The 18,676-nt window shown below is 29.5% G+C and overlaps 1 protein-coding gene across 3 annotated transcripts in view; it reads left to right on the forward strand.

Moving 5' to 3' along the window:
* Lrch (Leucine-rich-repeats and calponin homology domain protein) overlaps window positions 1–18,676 on the forward strand; it is a 77,806-nt gene that overhangs the window by 3,245 nt on the left and 55,885 nt on the right. For all 3 annotated transcript variants that reach the window (XM_035358105.2, XM_035358103.2, XM_035358104.2), the window contains exons 3-5: window positions 752–878; window positions 3,697–3,802; window positions 10,419–10,555. In XM_035358105.2, the coding sequence (XP_035213996.1) occupies window positions 752–878; window positions 3,697–3,802; window positions 10,419–10,555 (370 nt within the window). The remainder of the gene's footprint in view (window positions 1–751; window positions 879–3,696; window positions 3,803–10,418; window positions 10,556–18,676) is intronic.

The raw sequence follows: 18,676 nt of genomic DNA on the forward strand, positions 1-18,676 counted from the left end.
GAAATTTGGGGTCCTAAGCTTCTGAATTGCTTATTGAATATTGGCTCTAAGCCATTCTATGGTTCTTGGCTTGTTTACATATGCATTTCTTTTTAAATAGTTCGAGAGAAGGGGAAAAAAAAATGTGGTCATCAATCTGGTGATCTAGTTAGAATTCAAAAATAAAAAATGATAAAATTGAAAAAATTTTCTCTTTTTAAGTGTACTGTTAGTCTCTGCAAATAATGAGCCAGTTGGTTAATTGTTGAAGTCATTCTGGCCATTAAAGTAGTTGTAACTTGTTCTTTATTTTGAAATAATACAGTATTGATTTCAAAGTAAAATCAGTTCTTGTCCTTTACACAGTGAAGAACAAGCCCATGATAAAACTTGTAAAAAGTAACCATATAATTGGGGAAAAAAAAAAAAAAAAAAGTCAGTTATTTAATATTTAATTCATAAGTCTAGTTATGTACAATGCGATAGATAGAGGAAGATTGACATTGTATTACTACTTTTAAATACTAATCAGAATATGATTACTGCACTTTTTTATTAAATATTTTAAAACACTCATCAGTTATTATAATTTTGATACATGTATGTCTTTGCAGAAATATCTTTTTTTATTTCTTATTTTACTTTTGTGTAGTTAAAACTATTGATTTTATGTTAATATACATTTGATTATTTCAGTAATTTGAAAGTTTATCATGTTTTTCTGGTGCATTTTTTTTTTTTTTTTTTTTTTTTTTTTTTTTTTTTTTTTTAGTCGTAACCAGTTGACAGTCATTCCTATTGCTCTTTGCCATCTTCCATTGCAAGTGTGTATTCTAAGGAACAATCGTATTGTTTCCATTCCTGAAGAAATTTCTTCCATGAAATGCCTCAAAGATTTGGTATGTTTGCTTTTTCTATTCTTTTGATTTTTTAAAATAATAATTTGTTGCATAAAGAGAATGTGTTACTTTTCTCATGGTTCTCAGTCAATTCTGGAAATTCCTGAAAAGTAAAGGAAATGCAAAGTGATTACGGAAAATATAATCTTTTTTCCTAAAAGTCGGGGATAACTTTAATTTTTCCCCCCGAAGTCTGGGAAGTTAAAGAAAAGATTAATCCTTTTCAAGTAATGAAAAGTTTATATTATAAATAGTAACCAATAAACAAAAGTTGCCCTCCTTTAAAAGAAAGTAAATGAAGAGTTAATGTAATTTTAGTTTTCTTATAGAATTATTTTACTCACCTTACATCTGATATAATTTTAGCAACCCATAATTGTCTTCTGCATCCATTAATGAGCTGTTCATCACACATTTGTTTAGAATATAATTCTTTTTTTACCCCTCTTCAAAGTATAATTGCCATTAAAAAATGAACAGCGTAGTTAATATATGTTGTGCATTAAAATAAATCTATTAAATGCAGTGTAGTTCTAACTTTTTTCATTTTTATTGTGAGGCACATAAAGATTAATATTTATTATGGATGATGAACTATTATATTATTTTATTATCTTTTTCAGAATGAATGGTTTTCTTCTGTAACATATTCCTTTTTAAAAATCTTGTGTACTTTATTGAATGATTTAAATGCATAGTTTTTCATTTGCTTGACAGTGTTAATTTAATTTTTTGTAATATTCTTAATTTTTGCATTGTATTTTGTGGTAGTATAAATATAAAATTATTCATTTGCTTATACTTAATTTAGTAATTTATATATTTTGCCTAGGAAGTGTTTTTTTTTAAAGTTATTAAAAAAAAAAAAAAATGCCACTGGCAGGAAGCCAGTTCTGAGTGGAAGAAACTGTTTTAGTCTTATTTTCCAAATTTGAGTGACCCTAATCAGTGATCAATTGTGGTTCAGGAGGTTCAGTGTGGATTCTGTAAATGGTGAAAGAAGAAATTGTTTTGCAGGTAAAAAGGTGCATGTACGAAATAGAGAAAGGAAAATAGAAAAAAAGGAAAAGAAAGAAAGAAAAAAGAAAGGAAAATAGAGAGATTCTGCAATTGTAACTTCCTACCTTTTAGGAGCTCTTTGAGTACTGTTCTATTAACAGGACCGATCCAGAAATGTATGTATGTATGGATGTGTTCATGTATGCATATATGTATGTAAACATGAATGTATGTATGGATGTGTTCATGTATGCATATATGTATGTAAACATGAATGTATGTATGGATGTGTTCATGTATGCATATATGTATGTAAACATGAATGTATGTATGGATGTGTTCATGTATGCATATATGTATGTAAACATGAATGTATGTGCAAACATACATACACATACATTCATCATTTCGGAATCCGGTCCCAATAACAGAACAGTACTGCTGTTTGTAACAGTTAATTTACAGTTAAAGATTTTGGCCAATGGGAAAAATCTCACAGCAAGTGAAAGAACCAATAGAAAAATTTCACTTTCAGAAGAGACAGTGAACTGCAGTGGATATAAATAAATAACTTAATAAAATAAATACAAAATTTACAACTTTTAAATTAATGTGACACCATAACATAAGTGAATATGAGGGATGATCTAATTGATTAAGCTGTTTGAAAGAGCGTACTTTGACTGCATGTTTGAGGTAAAAATTTACAAAATTCTTTCTCATATTGATTCATGCATGAGCTTAACTATTATTTAATTAATCTGTAGCTCTTTCGCTATGAATATCGAATTTGATCAGTCTTGGACCATTTTGCTTCTCGCAGTCTCTTGACATTGATGTATGTCGGTTTAATCATGCTTGTTTTCAGTAAAATTTTGTACTTTCTGATTACCTGTACTCCCACTGAAAGGTCATCAATTCATTTGGAGAACATTTACAAATTTGTTGTTGATTTTTTGCCAATCTAATGCACTAAAGGTAGCAATTTTCAAAATGGCAGTGCAATAACAAGTTCATACAAGTACAGTCAGTGATAAAATTTAAAAAATAAGAAGCATCAACCATAAAACCCTTACCTTTTTGAAGAAATCGTTTTTCTCGCATACATAGAGATCCCCTTTCACTTAAAAACATTGGAGTTGCACAAACTCGGCTGCTGTATTGTCCATCAATCAAAATGGATGTGCTACATTCATACCTAGGATGCAACAAAAGTGGTGCCATCATGAGTTGCCTCATAACTATTTTAGTGACACAGTGCTTTGCTTCTTGAATATATTTTGGCAGAGGAACAGATAATCAGGAAGAACCTAAAATTTTAGTCAACATATTTTAAATTTTGATTGCCTATTTTGCTCCTAAACGCACTTGAAAATATTGCATCTCATTTTATGACCTATCTTCTTAATTACTATTCACACTTACAATCGAGGTGCCACAAAGTAATTTTTCTTGTCATAATATAAAGATTTCCAAAGGAATGAATTTCCTGTGAAACTAAGATCATGGCTTTTCTGAGAATTAAATTCTTATGCTTTGCAAATCTCTCCCAAGCACTTCTTTTAAATATTCATTGTTAATGATAATATTATTTTTCATTTCAAATGAATTTTAAGATTTCTAGAAAATTCTACTCTGATTAACAACATTTTAAAATTAATACCTATTTGTGTTTAGAAGCTTAACAAATATAACATAATTATTGGAATTTTTCTTTGAATTATTTGTTGAAGTTTACAATTTGCTTTTTGATAAAACAAAAAATTCACTGGTAATTAAGTCTTGTGTATTATAAATGTGTTTTAAAATTGAATTCTAGGATGTTAGCTGTAATGAAATAACAATAATCCCTCCTCAGCTGGGAAGTGTGTCTACACTCCAGCGATTGAATTTAAAAAGGAATCTACTAGTAGAAATTCCATTAGGTAAGTTTATTTCATTTTAAAAATATACCTAGAAATGATTAGTTAAGTTTGCCTTCTGTTATTTATTTGAAGAATATAATTTGTCCATGAAAGAGTCGATCATTAAGGGCCTTCATTTGTAACTGAATTTGATTTGCCATTTAAGCATAGTTTTATATGAGAAATAATTGAAAAGTAGTAATTATCTAAACAGATCAATTTAAAGATGCAAATCTGCCTATTCCTTTCATAATGTGTAAATTTTTCTGAGCTTTTTGCAAATCGATGAAAAAAGTTTAACTTAAAAATTATACACAGAGGCAACATAATTTTATAAACAATAATTGCATAAAAATGGCGTGCCATTAATTAAACATATTAAAAATCATTTGCAATCTACAATATATTAGGACAAAGCCAGAATCATCAGTAAAGTCACATTTAAAAGTAGTTTCAAAATTGGAGAATTCATTGACAGTACTACTAGGCTGTGTTACAACAGTGAACTTCCTTTCAATCTTGCATACATGCTGCCGAGAAAATGACACAAAATGAAGACTCAAATTTATAGATTACCAAACAGATGCAAAACAAGTGATTTTATTCTCACATGCAAATAAGACTTCAGTGGCCTCAAATATGGGGGGATTAATAAGAAGGGGAACATTTATTTTGGGTGCTAAATTGTAGAGACATTAGGTATTTTTTGGAAGCAGGAGAAGTGAAAAAATGAGCAATGCCTTCGCCGGGAATTGAACCACGGACCTCTGGAATACGCGCCCAGTGTGCAGATAACTAGGAAGGCATACTAAGAAGGTGGGAGAAATAGCTTATATACTATTCCTTTTAAAGGGCAACTGGGGTTTTTAGGAGACTGGGAGAAATACCTTATAACATTATTGAATCTTACATGGCATTAATTTGATGAGGGTGAAATTAGTGTTTTTATGGACCACATGGTAATGAACTGAGTCCTCAGCTAGACTGGGGCATGTTTTTTATGCTAAACATAATTTTGTGGTGGTTAATCCTGGATCGTCGGAGCAGAAAGAAGACACTGATAACTGAGTGGATTGAGGTGAAGTGATTTTTGCACATGACAGAACTTTCAAAGAAATCACAGCAAGTTCAGTTCCTACCGTGTCTTTTGTACTGCATCAAAACTTTTGAATAAACACATAAAAAAGTCAAATAATTATGATCGCAGTGATACTAATAAGGAAGAATTTCTTGTCGAAGAAATTTTTTTCTCATAAGGAACACAAAACATAAACTTGAAAATTAATCTTCTATAAATCTAGAACACTTTTTCAATTTATTTTTAGTGCAGTTACTTCCTTGTACGAAGTAGAAGTATTGCAATGATGAACAATTTCAGTATGATTTCAAAAAAAAAAAAAAAAAAAAAAAAAAAAACCATATTGACGGTTTTTGAATTCATTTAAATGATTTTTTTTTGTGTGTGACATCTATACATATGGACAGAATGAAGGACTATTTTTTTTCAAAAACAGATTATAAAATGGATTCATAAGACTTTTTTGTGACGTTTGTACATATATTCGTATGTTATGATTTCACATTAAGAAACTGCGAGTTCTTCCATAATGACATGCATTGATCATCATTCCTTAGAAAAAAACAGTCACCAACATTATTTTCTGTTCTGCGCCAGGTTCAGGTTTGGTATGATACCATTTTTAACAACAGCAATGAAAGCCTTCCAGCCAAGCATGCAACTCTGTCCTTGTTAAATATTGGGTCATCGAGAACATCTTGTGCATTGTCAAAATATTCTCATTCACAGACTGTTGATATGCTATAGCATAACATCCAGTAGAATGGCAGGGGTGGCCCAAGAGCGATGCGTAGTGCCGGGAGAAAATTATTCCGCATGAGCATGACGTCGTGTGAGTGACAATCGTTACTGCTTGGCGTTTGTTTACATTTGTTGCATCAACAGTTTGATTTTATTTGTTGATTTGCTATTATACCTGGGTAGAAATTGCAAATTGTGCTGTATCATTATGTCAGAATTTAGAAGAAAAACTAGAAGTTAGGGTATCGCATACCATCGTTTTCCAAGTGATCCAGAACTTCGTAAGTTACGGATTGTTCGCTGCAAATAAGCAGATAATTCCAGCATCGAAAATGCAAGAATATGTGCTCTTCATTTTACACCTGATGACTACATATGGGATCTAAATGCATAATTGCTTGGTTCAACTTCTGAAAGGGTGCTGAAAGCCAATGCTGTTCCCACTTTACATCTTACATCATCATCGTGTGAAAATAACTTCTGAAGTTAATATGGAGAAAAATATTTCTGACACGAATAATTCATCCAAATTTATGCTAAAGAGAGATAGAGCAAGTAGGTGTCAGGCTCGCGAAACAAGGAAACGAGCATTGGAAAATTTAGCTTCCCTTTCCCCCAAAAAGAAAAGGCTATAAGCTGATAAGATAGACTGTGCATCTCAGTTTGCACCCAGTGACACATCTGATTTAGTTGAAGGGACACATCATCCAGTGACACATTTGAGTTGGTCATTACAACCAGATAAAATATCTGCTTGTTTTTTTAATGAATTTATGTAGTTTACATACATAACTGTGATCGAATGCATACATTAGTATATGTAATTGTACATTTATAGGTCATTTTACTAATATTTTACATTTAAATTTCATTTTTTTCTGATCTTAAATCACTTTTTATCATAATCTTTATTTTGTAAATGAGACTTATATCACAATGAGATGTTTAAACTCTGTGTCATGTTTACAAATATTGACTACCTAAATGATTAGCTAATTATTAAATTTGCTTATACACCTTCAATCACATGCCTATGTGTTTTGGTTATTTTCTTTACATCCCAAAAGTAATTCTATATGTTGAAGCAATGTTTAGGTTAAGCATTGCGTACAAAGTTAACTGGTATATTCTTCACCCTGAATAAAGAACAGTTTCTCGACCACACTACCATGCAAATATCGAATCAGTGAGTGACGTATTCCCATCAGTATTATTTAACTGAATCATATGTCTGATGTAATTTAATTAACATAACTAAGTGAATTTCCCCATGAAATACTGAATACCCTGAAGGAAAACAAATATGTGTATTGTGTTGGAATACAAATAGCGAAAGAGTAAGATATTCTCTTCAGTGTTATTTAACTGTTACATATATTTTTAATTTTGATTCCATATAATTTGTTTTTAATTATAGCAGAAAGGAAAATATTTAAATACTGAACACTATTTCGAGTATAACAAAAGCATTTTAAGAAACAAGGTGATATAAATACGGTAGCTATTAAAAATATTTAATTTGTACGCAGGCTTAATTGAAATTAAGAATTAGGGAAAGAGTGCTTTTAGATAATACTGAAAATGTATGTACTTCTGCTGACATCTGAAGTGAATCAATATAAGTGACTTTTTATCTTAAAAAGAATGTGATAAGTCTATTTAAAAAGTATACTGATGTGGTAAAAAAATTTGTAGAATTTTATATTGATTAAGTATGAATTTGGTGGTGCAAATCATTTTATATATTTTTTACTTGAGATATGTAATTTAAACTGAAAATCACGATCATATATTACTCACAGAGTATCAAAATTCATTTGTATTAAAAAAATGCATGAGCAATGAAAACATATGGGAAAATACTTTTTGGTTATGTTATTACCATGGTTTTGGCAGTTCTGCCTTCATGTATTCTATTAGACAAGATTTATGAAGTGCAGGCAATGCAACATAAAAATATTTAAAAATACTGCATTTTACAGTATTTAGTTTCATTAACTGAAATATCATTTTTCATATTCTAATGCTTTCTTTTAAGAAAATGATGTTTACAATTATTTTAGCATTTGTACGAATTCTGAATATAAAATAAACATTTGCTTTGACAAAATACTTAATAGGAAAGTATATACCCGGTATTTCCAATATGTTATTATATACACTACATATAAAAAAATCATTTTGCTTTAGTTTACAATTTTCCATTACTGAAATCATGCAGCAGACACGTCGACCGATGTATCTTGTCACTCGCAGCAACCAATGGCATGCTTTTTCCGTTCCTGGCCTAATTTTTAGTATATTAAAGAACCTTGGTAGAATGACCTATACACTCTGATGTCAATCCTTAGCTATCATTGCAACATTGAACAATTCGTCTCTGGGATCACTATCTCCAAACATGCCTAAAATGTGACTGTGGCATCTCATTTTCTTTTGTCTGTAGTATAGCACAAGGACCAACTAAAGGTACAAAGACCTATGGCAAAAGCTCTCATGGACAAATCTGTTTAATGAAATTGCATATAGCAATATCTTAGATATTATTACTTCTTGTTTGTTTCTAGTCTGAAAGACTCACTTGCAGCAGTGATGATGTCTTGAATGGTGGTTTCATCTACTAGGTGTATGCTTGTAATATATGCACAATTTATTGATCAGCTGGAATTTTAATCATTTACATAACTGTCACATGTGCAAGCATTGTGCACTTTTTGTAGCACTGTATTCCTATCCTCATGCTGTGGCATTTTCACTGTTAGATTGCATATATAGACGGCCATTCATAAAAGTTTGATAGCCTGAACCACTAAAGAGACCAATCCAATAACAAAGGAAGGTAATAGGAGTTACCTACAGAAGTTCCATTTTTACTGAATCCTTAATTGGTTAACATGTGAATAATTTTATACGTTTATTTTTCTGTGAGGATATTTCATTGAACGTCTAGATGTTTTAGAATCTGTACCTTCTATTAGGTTTTCCCCTGATTCCTTGGAAAGCTATGAAATTTTTGTTTTGTAATGTAAAAATTTTAGTTAGAAAATTTCTTGTCTTCTCCTTTAAGCAAAGACTTTTTTTTTTTAATTAATTCCTGTTCATCCAAGACAGAAAATGTTAATTGGGCCTTTTTAGAAAAGAAAATTGTCATGAACTTTCTGTTAACATCCAATTATCATTGGTTTACCTTCGAGATATAAATAAAACGTCAACTAGTAATAATATATCAAACACGTAAAGGCTTTCTATCTTTAACAATAGTTACTTATTGTATAAATTCAACAAAAAACTTCCATTTAAGCCTGCTCCATTCTTTGAAAAGAAAGTAAGGGTTGTCACTGGTTACTTATTTGGCAGATGTGCTATGATTAAATTGAAAGAAATCCAGTTCTAAAATTTTGTAAGTGCACTGTAGGGTAAGAGAAGAGTGCATATGAATAACACGTGTTTCACTTCGATAATCTGAAGTAAAAAAAATTCAAAAATTACCGACAGAGGCGGTTCTGTAATTTGTTTTATCACATTTTCAGTACAATTAGCTATTTATTGTTTTCACCAATAACAGTTGTTTATTTTCCAAGAGATGTGTTCAAATTTGTTGAAGCAAATTCAAAGCAGTTTTTAAAGTTGAAAGTTAATTTTGCGAAATACATTGGTATTAATAAGTTTTTATACAAAATTTAAAATTATTATTGGGTATTTTTAGAAAACACTTGTGATATTTCTTAAATATTCTTTTATTATTAGCTATTCTAGCCATATTACATTAAAAGTAGCTCATAGTTTCTTTGATATTTTAAGAAAGGAATACAGAAGTAGAGCAAAATTAGTTATATTTGCTTCTAAGCTGCTTAAAATTCTTGTATGGATGATCTGAATCAAATTCTGTAGTAGCAAAATAAAAGGGAACTGTCCAGAATCTGAATGTGTCTGACCATTTATGAAAGCTCGTATTAATAATATAAAGAAGTGTTAGTGAATAAAATAAAGTACAGGAATTGACTGATGGGTTGAAGGAACTAGAATAGGTCAGGCTGTGTGTGAAAAATTAGAGAACAGGAGAAAAAGGAATAAAAGATTTAGTGAATATAAAAAAGCTCAAATTTTTTCCCACTGATTTAGAATTTGATTTCAGTCTAGAAAAAGAAAACTTCCAGATCTAAAATCTTATTGGGTGCATAATTTTTGGGATGGAATTTTATATTGAATTTTTTTTAAAAGACAAATGTTAAAGGCATGAGAAAACACAAATCAAACTTCATTTTTCATGAAAATGATGACATGATAGAGCTACAAAAAGGTATTGTAATGATATTGCTTCATCCTGCCTTTTCAGGGCACCTTTCGAGCTGTTTATGCACCCTTCTTTTTTTTGTTAGATTTTTGTTTAAAAAAATAAAAAAATCACATAATGATTGAGATAAAGAAAAAATGTAAGTGTTGTTATAAATTAATTTTTGCTTTTGAATTCATAACAGCATCAAGATAATGATAAAAAAATTTAAAATTATTTATATAAGCCTCTTTCCTCCTATGTGTAATTCTATGCAAATTCCAGTTGGACAAAACTGCTAGCTGTGACTCTTGCTGATTCATTGATTACATGAATCCTCAGTAAATATTCCCTCCCAATATGAATTAATTAGAAATATATAATTTACCATTAATAGATAAATGCATATGTAATACTTGCAATCTTGTTGTATTATGTCATTAGATTTTAATTTATCACACTTATTATTTAAAGATACTTTGTGTATCATGAATTATTTGCATTCTCGTTTTTGTACGTGTCTATAACACATTTTCTCTTTAAAGAACTTTGCCAGCTGAGACTGATCTCTTTTGATGTTTCTGCAAATAGAATTTCGGCGCTTCCAACCCAATTGCGTTTTATGACTTCCTTGCAAGATTTGGTATTAGACCAAAATCCTATGACATTCCCTCCAGCAGTTGTAAGTGTTTTAGACCTGATCTATGATTTATGTCTATATCCTAGTGTTTCTTTTGCAATATCTGTAAAGGTGTAAAATGTATTTTGTAATGCACATATTTTATTAAATTGAAAAATTTCCCTATTTTCCACCCTTTAAAAATTAACATATGCAAATATTACATACCTTTATTAATTTGGGAATATTTGGAAAAAATTATAATGTATGAATTTATAATGCAATCTGGTTATAATGTAACCACATTATATATGCACAAAAATGCAAAATTTTCATTGATTTATTGTTAATGGTTCTTTCTCTTTAAAAAATCTGTCTCATTATTTTATAAAATGATGTAATACAGATTTATAGCTCTTGGAAAATCTAGTTTTGGCACTTGAATTTTCTTAAATTCTAGCATCTCACTCCTGTCATGGGCCAACCTTTTGTTTTACATTATTAGGATTAACCAACCTGTTTCTGATTAGATTTGGTGGCAGGTGATTAACTGAAAAGTACCGTAAACGTTTTAAAAATTAAGTTTGGATGTAACTGTAAAAGTAGCCTATGGTATAGTCTGCAATGAGTTGGCAATTTTTGGGGGTAGTGTTGCATATCATAAATTGATATTTATATGTTGAATTTTTTAACTTATATTCCTGCTGTGTATTCTAGGACTGAATTAAATTAAGAAAGCGTGTAATACTTCTGTTTGGATTTTTGTTTCCCTGAAACTGTGCGAGATTTGTTGCTGGGAAAATTACGGGTACTTTGCATTATTAGCGTTTCTGAATGTGTACATACATACATGCAATCATGAGAATAAACATGAACACACATATACCCATATATATGCATACATTTTATTTCTTAATCCAGTCCCAATAACAGAAAAGTCTGAAATTATCTGCTTATAACTAGTTAAAAATAATCAGAAAAATTTTTTACTTAATATTCAGGTAAGTTACAGTTAAGAGATATTTTATGTTAAATATGAAGAAATGTCAGTGTAATATATACATATATATTTTGCATCAAGTTTAAATATATTGCATTACATTATATATAGTATCTGAAAATTTGTCATTTACAAATTCTGGCTCATTGCCAGTTCTCAAAGGTTATCTTTCATTATACATAAGATTATTAATTAGAAACAGTTGGAAAATTGCCAGTTCTAAATAATGTTGCTGTTCTGCAAGTCTATAAAATTTATAATGGTATTTTCAAGTTAAAATTAGGCATTACATGATTGCGTAGTTAAGAAGCAGTATATGTACTTCTTAATAATGTATATATTTCATTTTTAATGGTATGTAATTTATAATATTTGTAATTCATATAATTTGCATGTAAAATTGATAATTTTATAAACATTTACTTCACTAATCTAATTAATAATTCTTTTAATACCATTTATTCTTAGTTCAGTTAAACTTTTGCACTATTAGCATAATTAAGGACTTCCTATATAATTTATTACATATTTCAGTATACAGTAATTGTCGTAACAGTGAGTTTTTCATTGAGGAACATGAGTTTGTTAATGCAGCTTATTGTTTAAAAAATATTTGGGGTTTATTGATATTATTATTAGCATCAAAGGTGTTTGTTAAGCTCAAAACTCACTTTTTGTCAGTATCATTTTTATGTCCAAATTACATCAAAATGTTGCTACCAAATATTCTAATGATAAATTATTTAAAAAAAATAAATTATGAAGAATATGTATGTATGTTTTTATATGTATTCCTTGCATTATGGGAAAATGACGGCATCTAGAGCCACAGCATTTTTAATACATGTAGTCTTCCCTCGATCAGGGGCACTTTGAAAGTTGAATTTTGATTTATTTTGTATTTTGTGTAAGTTTAATTAATTTTCTCTAACAAACTCCTCAGTTTGGCCGTCAAAATAAACATTTTTATCTCCAGCATACCAGATTATTGCTATTTGGCAAAATGTAAGATATTTTTCTTTCAATTTTAATTCACAGATTTGGCTATTTGAAAGAATTATGTTGCCTATGTCTCAAATAGAGTACTTACTATCTCTGTGGAACAGCTTGGTGCTGTTCACTAAAGCATAAGATATTTAATTTTCAGATTTAATCTTTCTGTTACTAAGTAGCAAACCAAGTGATTGGAAAGCAATAAATTAATTTCTTAAAAATAGTTTTTCTTACTTTTTAATATGATTGGTTTAAATAAAAATGTATTTAAATCATGAAATGTGTAATTAACAATATTAAATATTTTTCTGATATGACACTAGCTGACTCATTAAAATCGTTATATACTTTTTTCTTTATGATAAATATTTTAGCTAGCTAGCCTCTTGAGCAGCTAGTTTTCAGAAAATTAATATAGTGGAAAAAAAAAAAAAAAAAAAAAAAAGCTTTCATATTTTATATTATGCCCAAAGAGGCATTTTTTTAATGTTTTGTGTGTTACCTGTATTTATTAAATACCATGTTCTGTGCTCTTAAACCATAAAATTCAATTCAACAGCAATATCACAAAATATTTAAAAAAAGAGCGTATCTTTAGAATTTTCTGAAACACAGTCTCGCACATTGGGAAAAAAAGTTTTTATCTCCAGCATCGGAAATTTTAAAGATATACTCTTTTAAATATTTTGTGATATTGCTGTTGAATTGAATTTTATGGTTTAAGTGCGAAGAACATGATATTTAATAAGCAAAGGTAACAAACAAAATGTTAAAAAACGCCCCTTTGGGTATAATGCAAAATTTGAAAGCTTTCAGTTTGTTTTGTTGGTAAGAAGTAGGTTTTTTAGTGGGGGAGGGATTCAAAAGATTGTAATCCTTAATTTGCTGTCAATTGGAAATGAAACTTTTGCATTCTTCCAAGGTTATTTTATTACCCACCTGCATTTGCAAAACTGGGCCTGAAATGAAGTTATATACTACTGGGGAAGCTGTATTGAAATGCAACGTAAAAAATTGCTGGTATAAAAAAATACCTTTGTATTTGCAACTGATTCGCTGCTTCAAAAATCAAGTTACTAACAGCGGAAGGATTTATATACTGTTAGTCAGTAAATGCTTTAAGGCGATCTAAAAATAAATTCAATTTTTATAAAGTAAAAATTTGTGTTTTTGGAAATGAATAAATCTCCTTCATTGAAATTTAATTATGTAAAAGGCTTTTATTATTTTTGGCATCTAAACTTAGTGACATTCTCTTCTTGACTTCTTGCCGGTAAAATAAACATTCAATATATTTTCATTTATTGTTATTTATTTATATACGTTTTAAATACTTAATTCTGTTTATTGCTTGCAATGTTCAAGATGACATTTGTCTTTTTTGAGACCAAATGTGTGACAGAGCATTAAAAAAAAGTTATTAAAAACCACCTTTTTTATAGGTGTTGAATGTTCACACAAATATGATTGTTAGTGACATTCTCTCATCAGTAGTTTTGTGAAAAGAGAGATTGGAATGTACACCCTGTACAAAAACAAAACAAGAAAATTAAATTGACAGTTCTGTATCTTCTGCTCTACTGGATCAATTGTCGAAATTTGCATTTTCCATGTCTCGAAAGCGTGGTTTATGATATATATAGATTTATATAGATAGCATTGTTCTAACATAGGTATTTTGACACAAAATCGGATTTTTCTGAATTAACATACTAATTTTTCCCCCCATATTTCAATTATGCGACTCAAATTATGCCTAGATATTAAATTTTGCGATTTTTGGTGCGAAAATATATCTTGACATATTTTTTTCAGTTGGCACCAGGAATAATTTACTTGGCAAACTTCTTAATTTATAGCAACCTATTTTCCTTTCCTGTTTTTCATTGTACAGAAGCTGAAAAAAGGTCATTCTTCATACTTTCAAATAGTTTTAACAAAGTGTGAACGCCACATTTGGCGTTATTTTCGCTTACAACAAATATGCCAAATTTCAAAACATGCCAAGATGTAAATTCACGTATAGGTTAGGAAATTTTGAATAAAGAACTCTTAATTTTCATAATTTCAAAAAGTTCTAAGATGTAAATTCACATATGACATAGAAAATTTTGAATAAAAAACTCATAAATTTTTGCAGGTATGCTTAGAAATACATCTTCTTTAAGGTAAAAATTTTGTAGCTTATAATTCAAAATTTTTTTTCAAAAAATTTATAAAAATTATTTAAAAATACAAAATTAAAAAAAAATCATAAAAAAGTGGGTGAATATTATTTGGAATGAACCTAAATTTCGAAATGTGAAAGGAAGAATCAAATAATTTTAATAAAAAAAGAGGTATTAATAAATATATACGAAATTCAATTAACATAGATTAGCTAAAATTTTGAGAGTTAAATTTTTTAAAACTACTTGTGCAACTTTTACAAAACTTGATAGTTTGGCTTAATTTGAGTCGTAGAATTGAAATATGGAAAAAAATTGGTTTATTATTTCAGAAAGTTTCTGATTTTGTGTCAAAATACCTAAGTTGAAACAATGCTATATAAAAATCTAATATATATCCTAACTTGCACTTTCGAGAGAGACATGAAAAACGCAAGCTGAATTCCGTCATCAGCCCAGTAGTATGGGAGATATAGAACTGTCCCATTTTTTTTTGGGGGGGGGGGAGGGGCAAGATGTACATTATAAATACCCTCTCCCTTCAGCAAAGTTAGCAGTAAAGCTATTTGAAGTACAGTCATGGTGATCAGATTGGTTAGACTCATTAAAAAAAAAAAAAAAAAAAAAAAAAAAAAAAAATATGGATATAGCTCATTTTTGTTTAATATTATTTTTCTAGCATTATTTTTGAGTAAGATGTTGACAATTTTTTAATGGTTTTTATTTTCATTTAAATTATATAACAAAATAGCGGGTTGATAATTGTACATGCACCTACCTCTCATCCCCTTCCTGGGAAAAAGAGAGAAAGAAGCTTGAATTTATTGTATGCTAATTATGCATCAAATTTGAAGTCATTTCTAACAAATAAAATTAGAAAACAGCTTTCTGAAAATTAAAAATGCTTTCAGTTAAAAAGCATGAATAATTTACATGAATATTCAGCCTGTAGGTTGAAACATACAAATTGTTAAAATCTTGATGTTTAAGCTTTAGTACATTGCAGTGTTCTTCCAAGATAGGATATAATCAATCCATCAATGAACAGGATACTTAAAAATCATCACCAATTTTTTTCAGTCCAGAGCAAAGTTTAATGGATATTATTTATCAGGAAATAAAGATACTGAAAAACTATGTCCAAACTTTTTCAGTACAATTAATTTATATGATCTGTTAGTGAAAAAGGACAATTGAAAGTAATACTCTGAAATTTATATCATTTCACATATTTTTCATTCAAGAAACAGATTACTTGTTTGCATTAACATAGGTATACATGCATCTAAATAATGAATGTAAAGAGCTGATTAAAAATAAAATGGAAGTTACTTAGTTTACAGATACACCAATCCAGTGCTTTAAGCAAGATTTTGACACAGTTAATGGAGGTTGTACTGTATTATAATCTTATGAGGACAAATTAACTGGAATCTGTCTGTTAAAAAATTTGTTTATTGCTGAATAAGGGAAAAGTTGGCATCACAAACCATCTGTGTAAAATAAGAGGGTACAAAAAGAAAAATACGTGGGATAACAGCAGTGATTTCAAATGATATCATACTATTTGGGAGTTTTTATCCATAGCAGTACATAATTTAACTGTGTGTAATTCAAAATATATAAGCATTCCTAAGCCATCTGTTAAAAAATCAGTTGTACAGCTGTTAATCTTTTGTTTCACATTAATTTCTCTTGAAAGACAAGAGTGTGTAAACAAATACATTCTTTTGTTTTGAAGTGTGTTTTGTTCTGAGTAGTGATTTAGATTATATAACCAAATAAACTTATTCCCTGTGTGAAATTGCTTAAAAATATGGTTAAATTGTTAATGGTATTTTTCTATTAATTATTTATTCATATTACCTCTTTTCTATACTTTCATAACCTCTGATAACCATGATTATTAGCCTCTGATTAACTGTGGTCATTATCCCTAGAAAATAGGGAGTTTGACTGTATTGCATAATTAACATGTAATTGATAAAGTCAGCTACTGTAACATTAATATTTTTTATATATTTTATCTATGAATTAATGGTATTTTTCTATTAATTATTTATTCATATTACCTCTTTTGTATACTTTCATAACCTCTGATAACCATGATTATTAGCCTCTGATTAACTGTGGTCATTATCCCTAGAAAATAGGGAGTTTGACTGTATTGCATAATTAACATGTAATTGATAAAGTCAGCTACTGTAACATTAATATTTTTTATATATTTTATATATGAATTGAAAAGGTAGTTTGTCGGTCCTGTACAGTGATATTTTTTGTAATAAAATATTGTTAAGTGGAGGAATTATCAGCATTTATTTTAATGTATCAAAAGACTGAATTCAATAAATGCATCAAGTTGTGAAATTTTTTTATTCTGCTACAGAACTTTTATTTCACTAGGTTTAAGCTTTTTAATTTGATTTCATTCTTAGGGAAAGGGGGTTGAACTTCCTTGACAAACATAAATTTCTGCTTTGTTAGATTTTTTTTTTTTTAATATTATCAGTATGCCTATGGAAATTAATTTCTACTTGTTGAAACTATGAATGTACAAACTATTATTACATTTACTATATCTTTTAATTTAATTTCTGTGTGTTTTCACATTGCTCTTTTCAGTCATTTTTATGATATTTTCACAAAAATAGCTTTTTGAGTATTAGAAAGATACCAAATAAATTGGAGAGAGTTTTGTAGCAAATTATTGACATAATAAATATAAACTAGTAGAATAAGTTTTATAGATCATAACTATTAGGAGTTGAGAAAATGAGTCATGGAGAAACCATATGAGAAGGTTCTCATAAAGCTGTTTGTACGTTCCTGAGATATTTATTGCAATTTTGTGAATATATCTTATAGGTGACCAAATTAAAGAATTTTGGAATTTTACATTAATGTCTTGTACATCATATATAGATACATTATACATCACATCTGATAAGTCTCCAAAAGTTGTATTGCTTTTCTTTCATTTAAAGTCTTAGTTTTAAATGGGGAAAATACATTGGTTAAAATACATTTTTACAAACTAACTACAGGATGATTAAAAAAAGAAAGCTTATAAAATGGGATAAAAAATCACATAGGAACATGGGGTTGCAGATTCTATCTGGAGCCACAATAGAGCAAATGAAATATATGTAATAGAAAGACAAGAAACAAAACCATTCAGATAATTTATTTGTATTAGTCACATGCTACAAATGTACAACCACTACACGAGATGCTTTTTTCGAGATGCATAGAGACATGTCTGACATTGATGCTGCATTAAACAGCGCACCTTCTCAAAGATACCAGGTGTATCTTGAACACATCCTTCTGCCACAACAATTCTTCCTACTAAGTCATCTGACAATGAAACAGATGTTTCATACCCAAGTCCTTTTAAAAAATCCTAGAAGAAAAAGTCAATAGGAGACAGATCTGGTGATTGTGGTGGCCATGTGATTTCACGACCAGTCCAGCACTCAGGAAAAGTAGCCTGCAGATGTGTTCTGACTTGTCTGCAGAAATGTGCAGGAGCTTTATCATGCTGAAATCAAATGTGTCAACAAATAAGTATAGGAAAATCATTCAAGCATATCTGGCAGAAACTCTTGCAAGAAGGCAAGGTAAATGCAACCATCAGGTCTTTTTGGCAGAATGTATGGACCAAATAAACAGTCTCCTACAATACCAGCCCAGATGTTGAGGGTAAATTTGCATTGTGAGTGATGTATATGTGTAGCATATGGATTTTCATCCACCCAAGTATTCAAGTTGTGAATGTTCATCACATCCTCTAGTGAGAATGTAGTCTCATCAGTGATGAGAGCAATTGCTGTGAAGTTTCAGTCTGTAACATTTTCTTGCAAAAACCACCATGCAAATTCCATGTGCTTGTCGCCTTCTGGTTCCAATGCCTGGATGCATTGTAAATGCATTCAGGAGTGGATGCAGTCCTTCCTTGCCATGTGCCATATGGTAGGTTGGGGATATGAGTATCTTCAGTTACAACTCATGTACTTGTTG

This window comes from Stegodyphus dumicola, chromosome 4 (assembly GCF_044657685.1).
Source record: "Stegodyphus dumicola isolate Sdum_Otavi_A_Nest chromosome 4, ASM4465768v1".
NCBI classification, from domain to species: Eukaryota; Metazoa; Arthropoda; class Arachnida; order Araneae; family Eresidae; genus Stegodyphus; species Stegodyphus dumicola.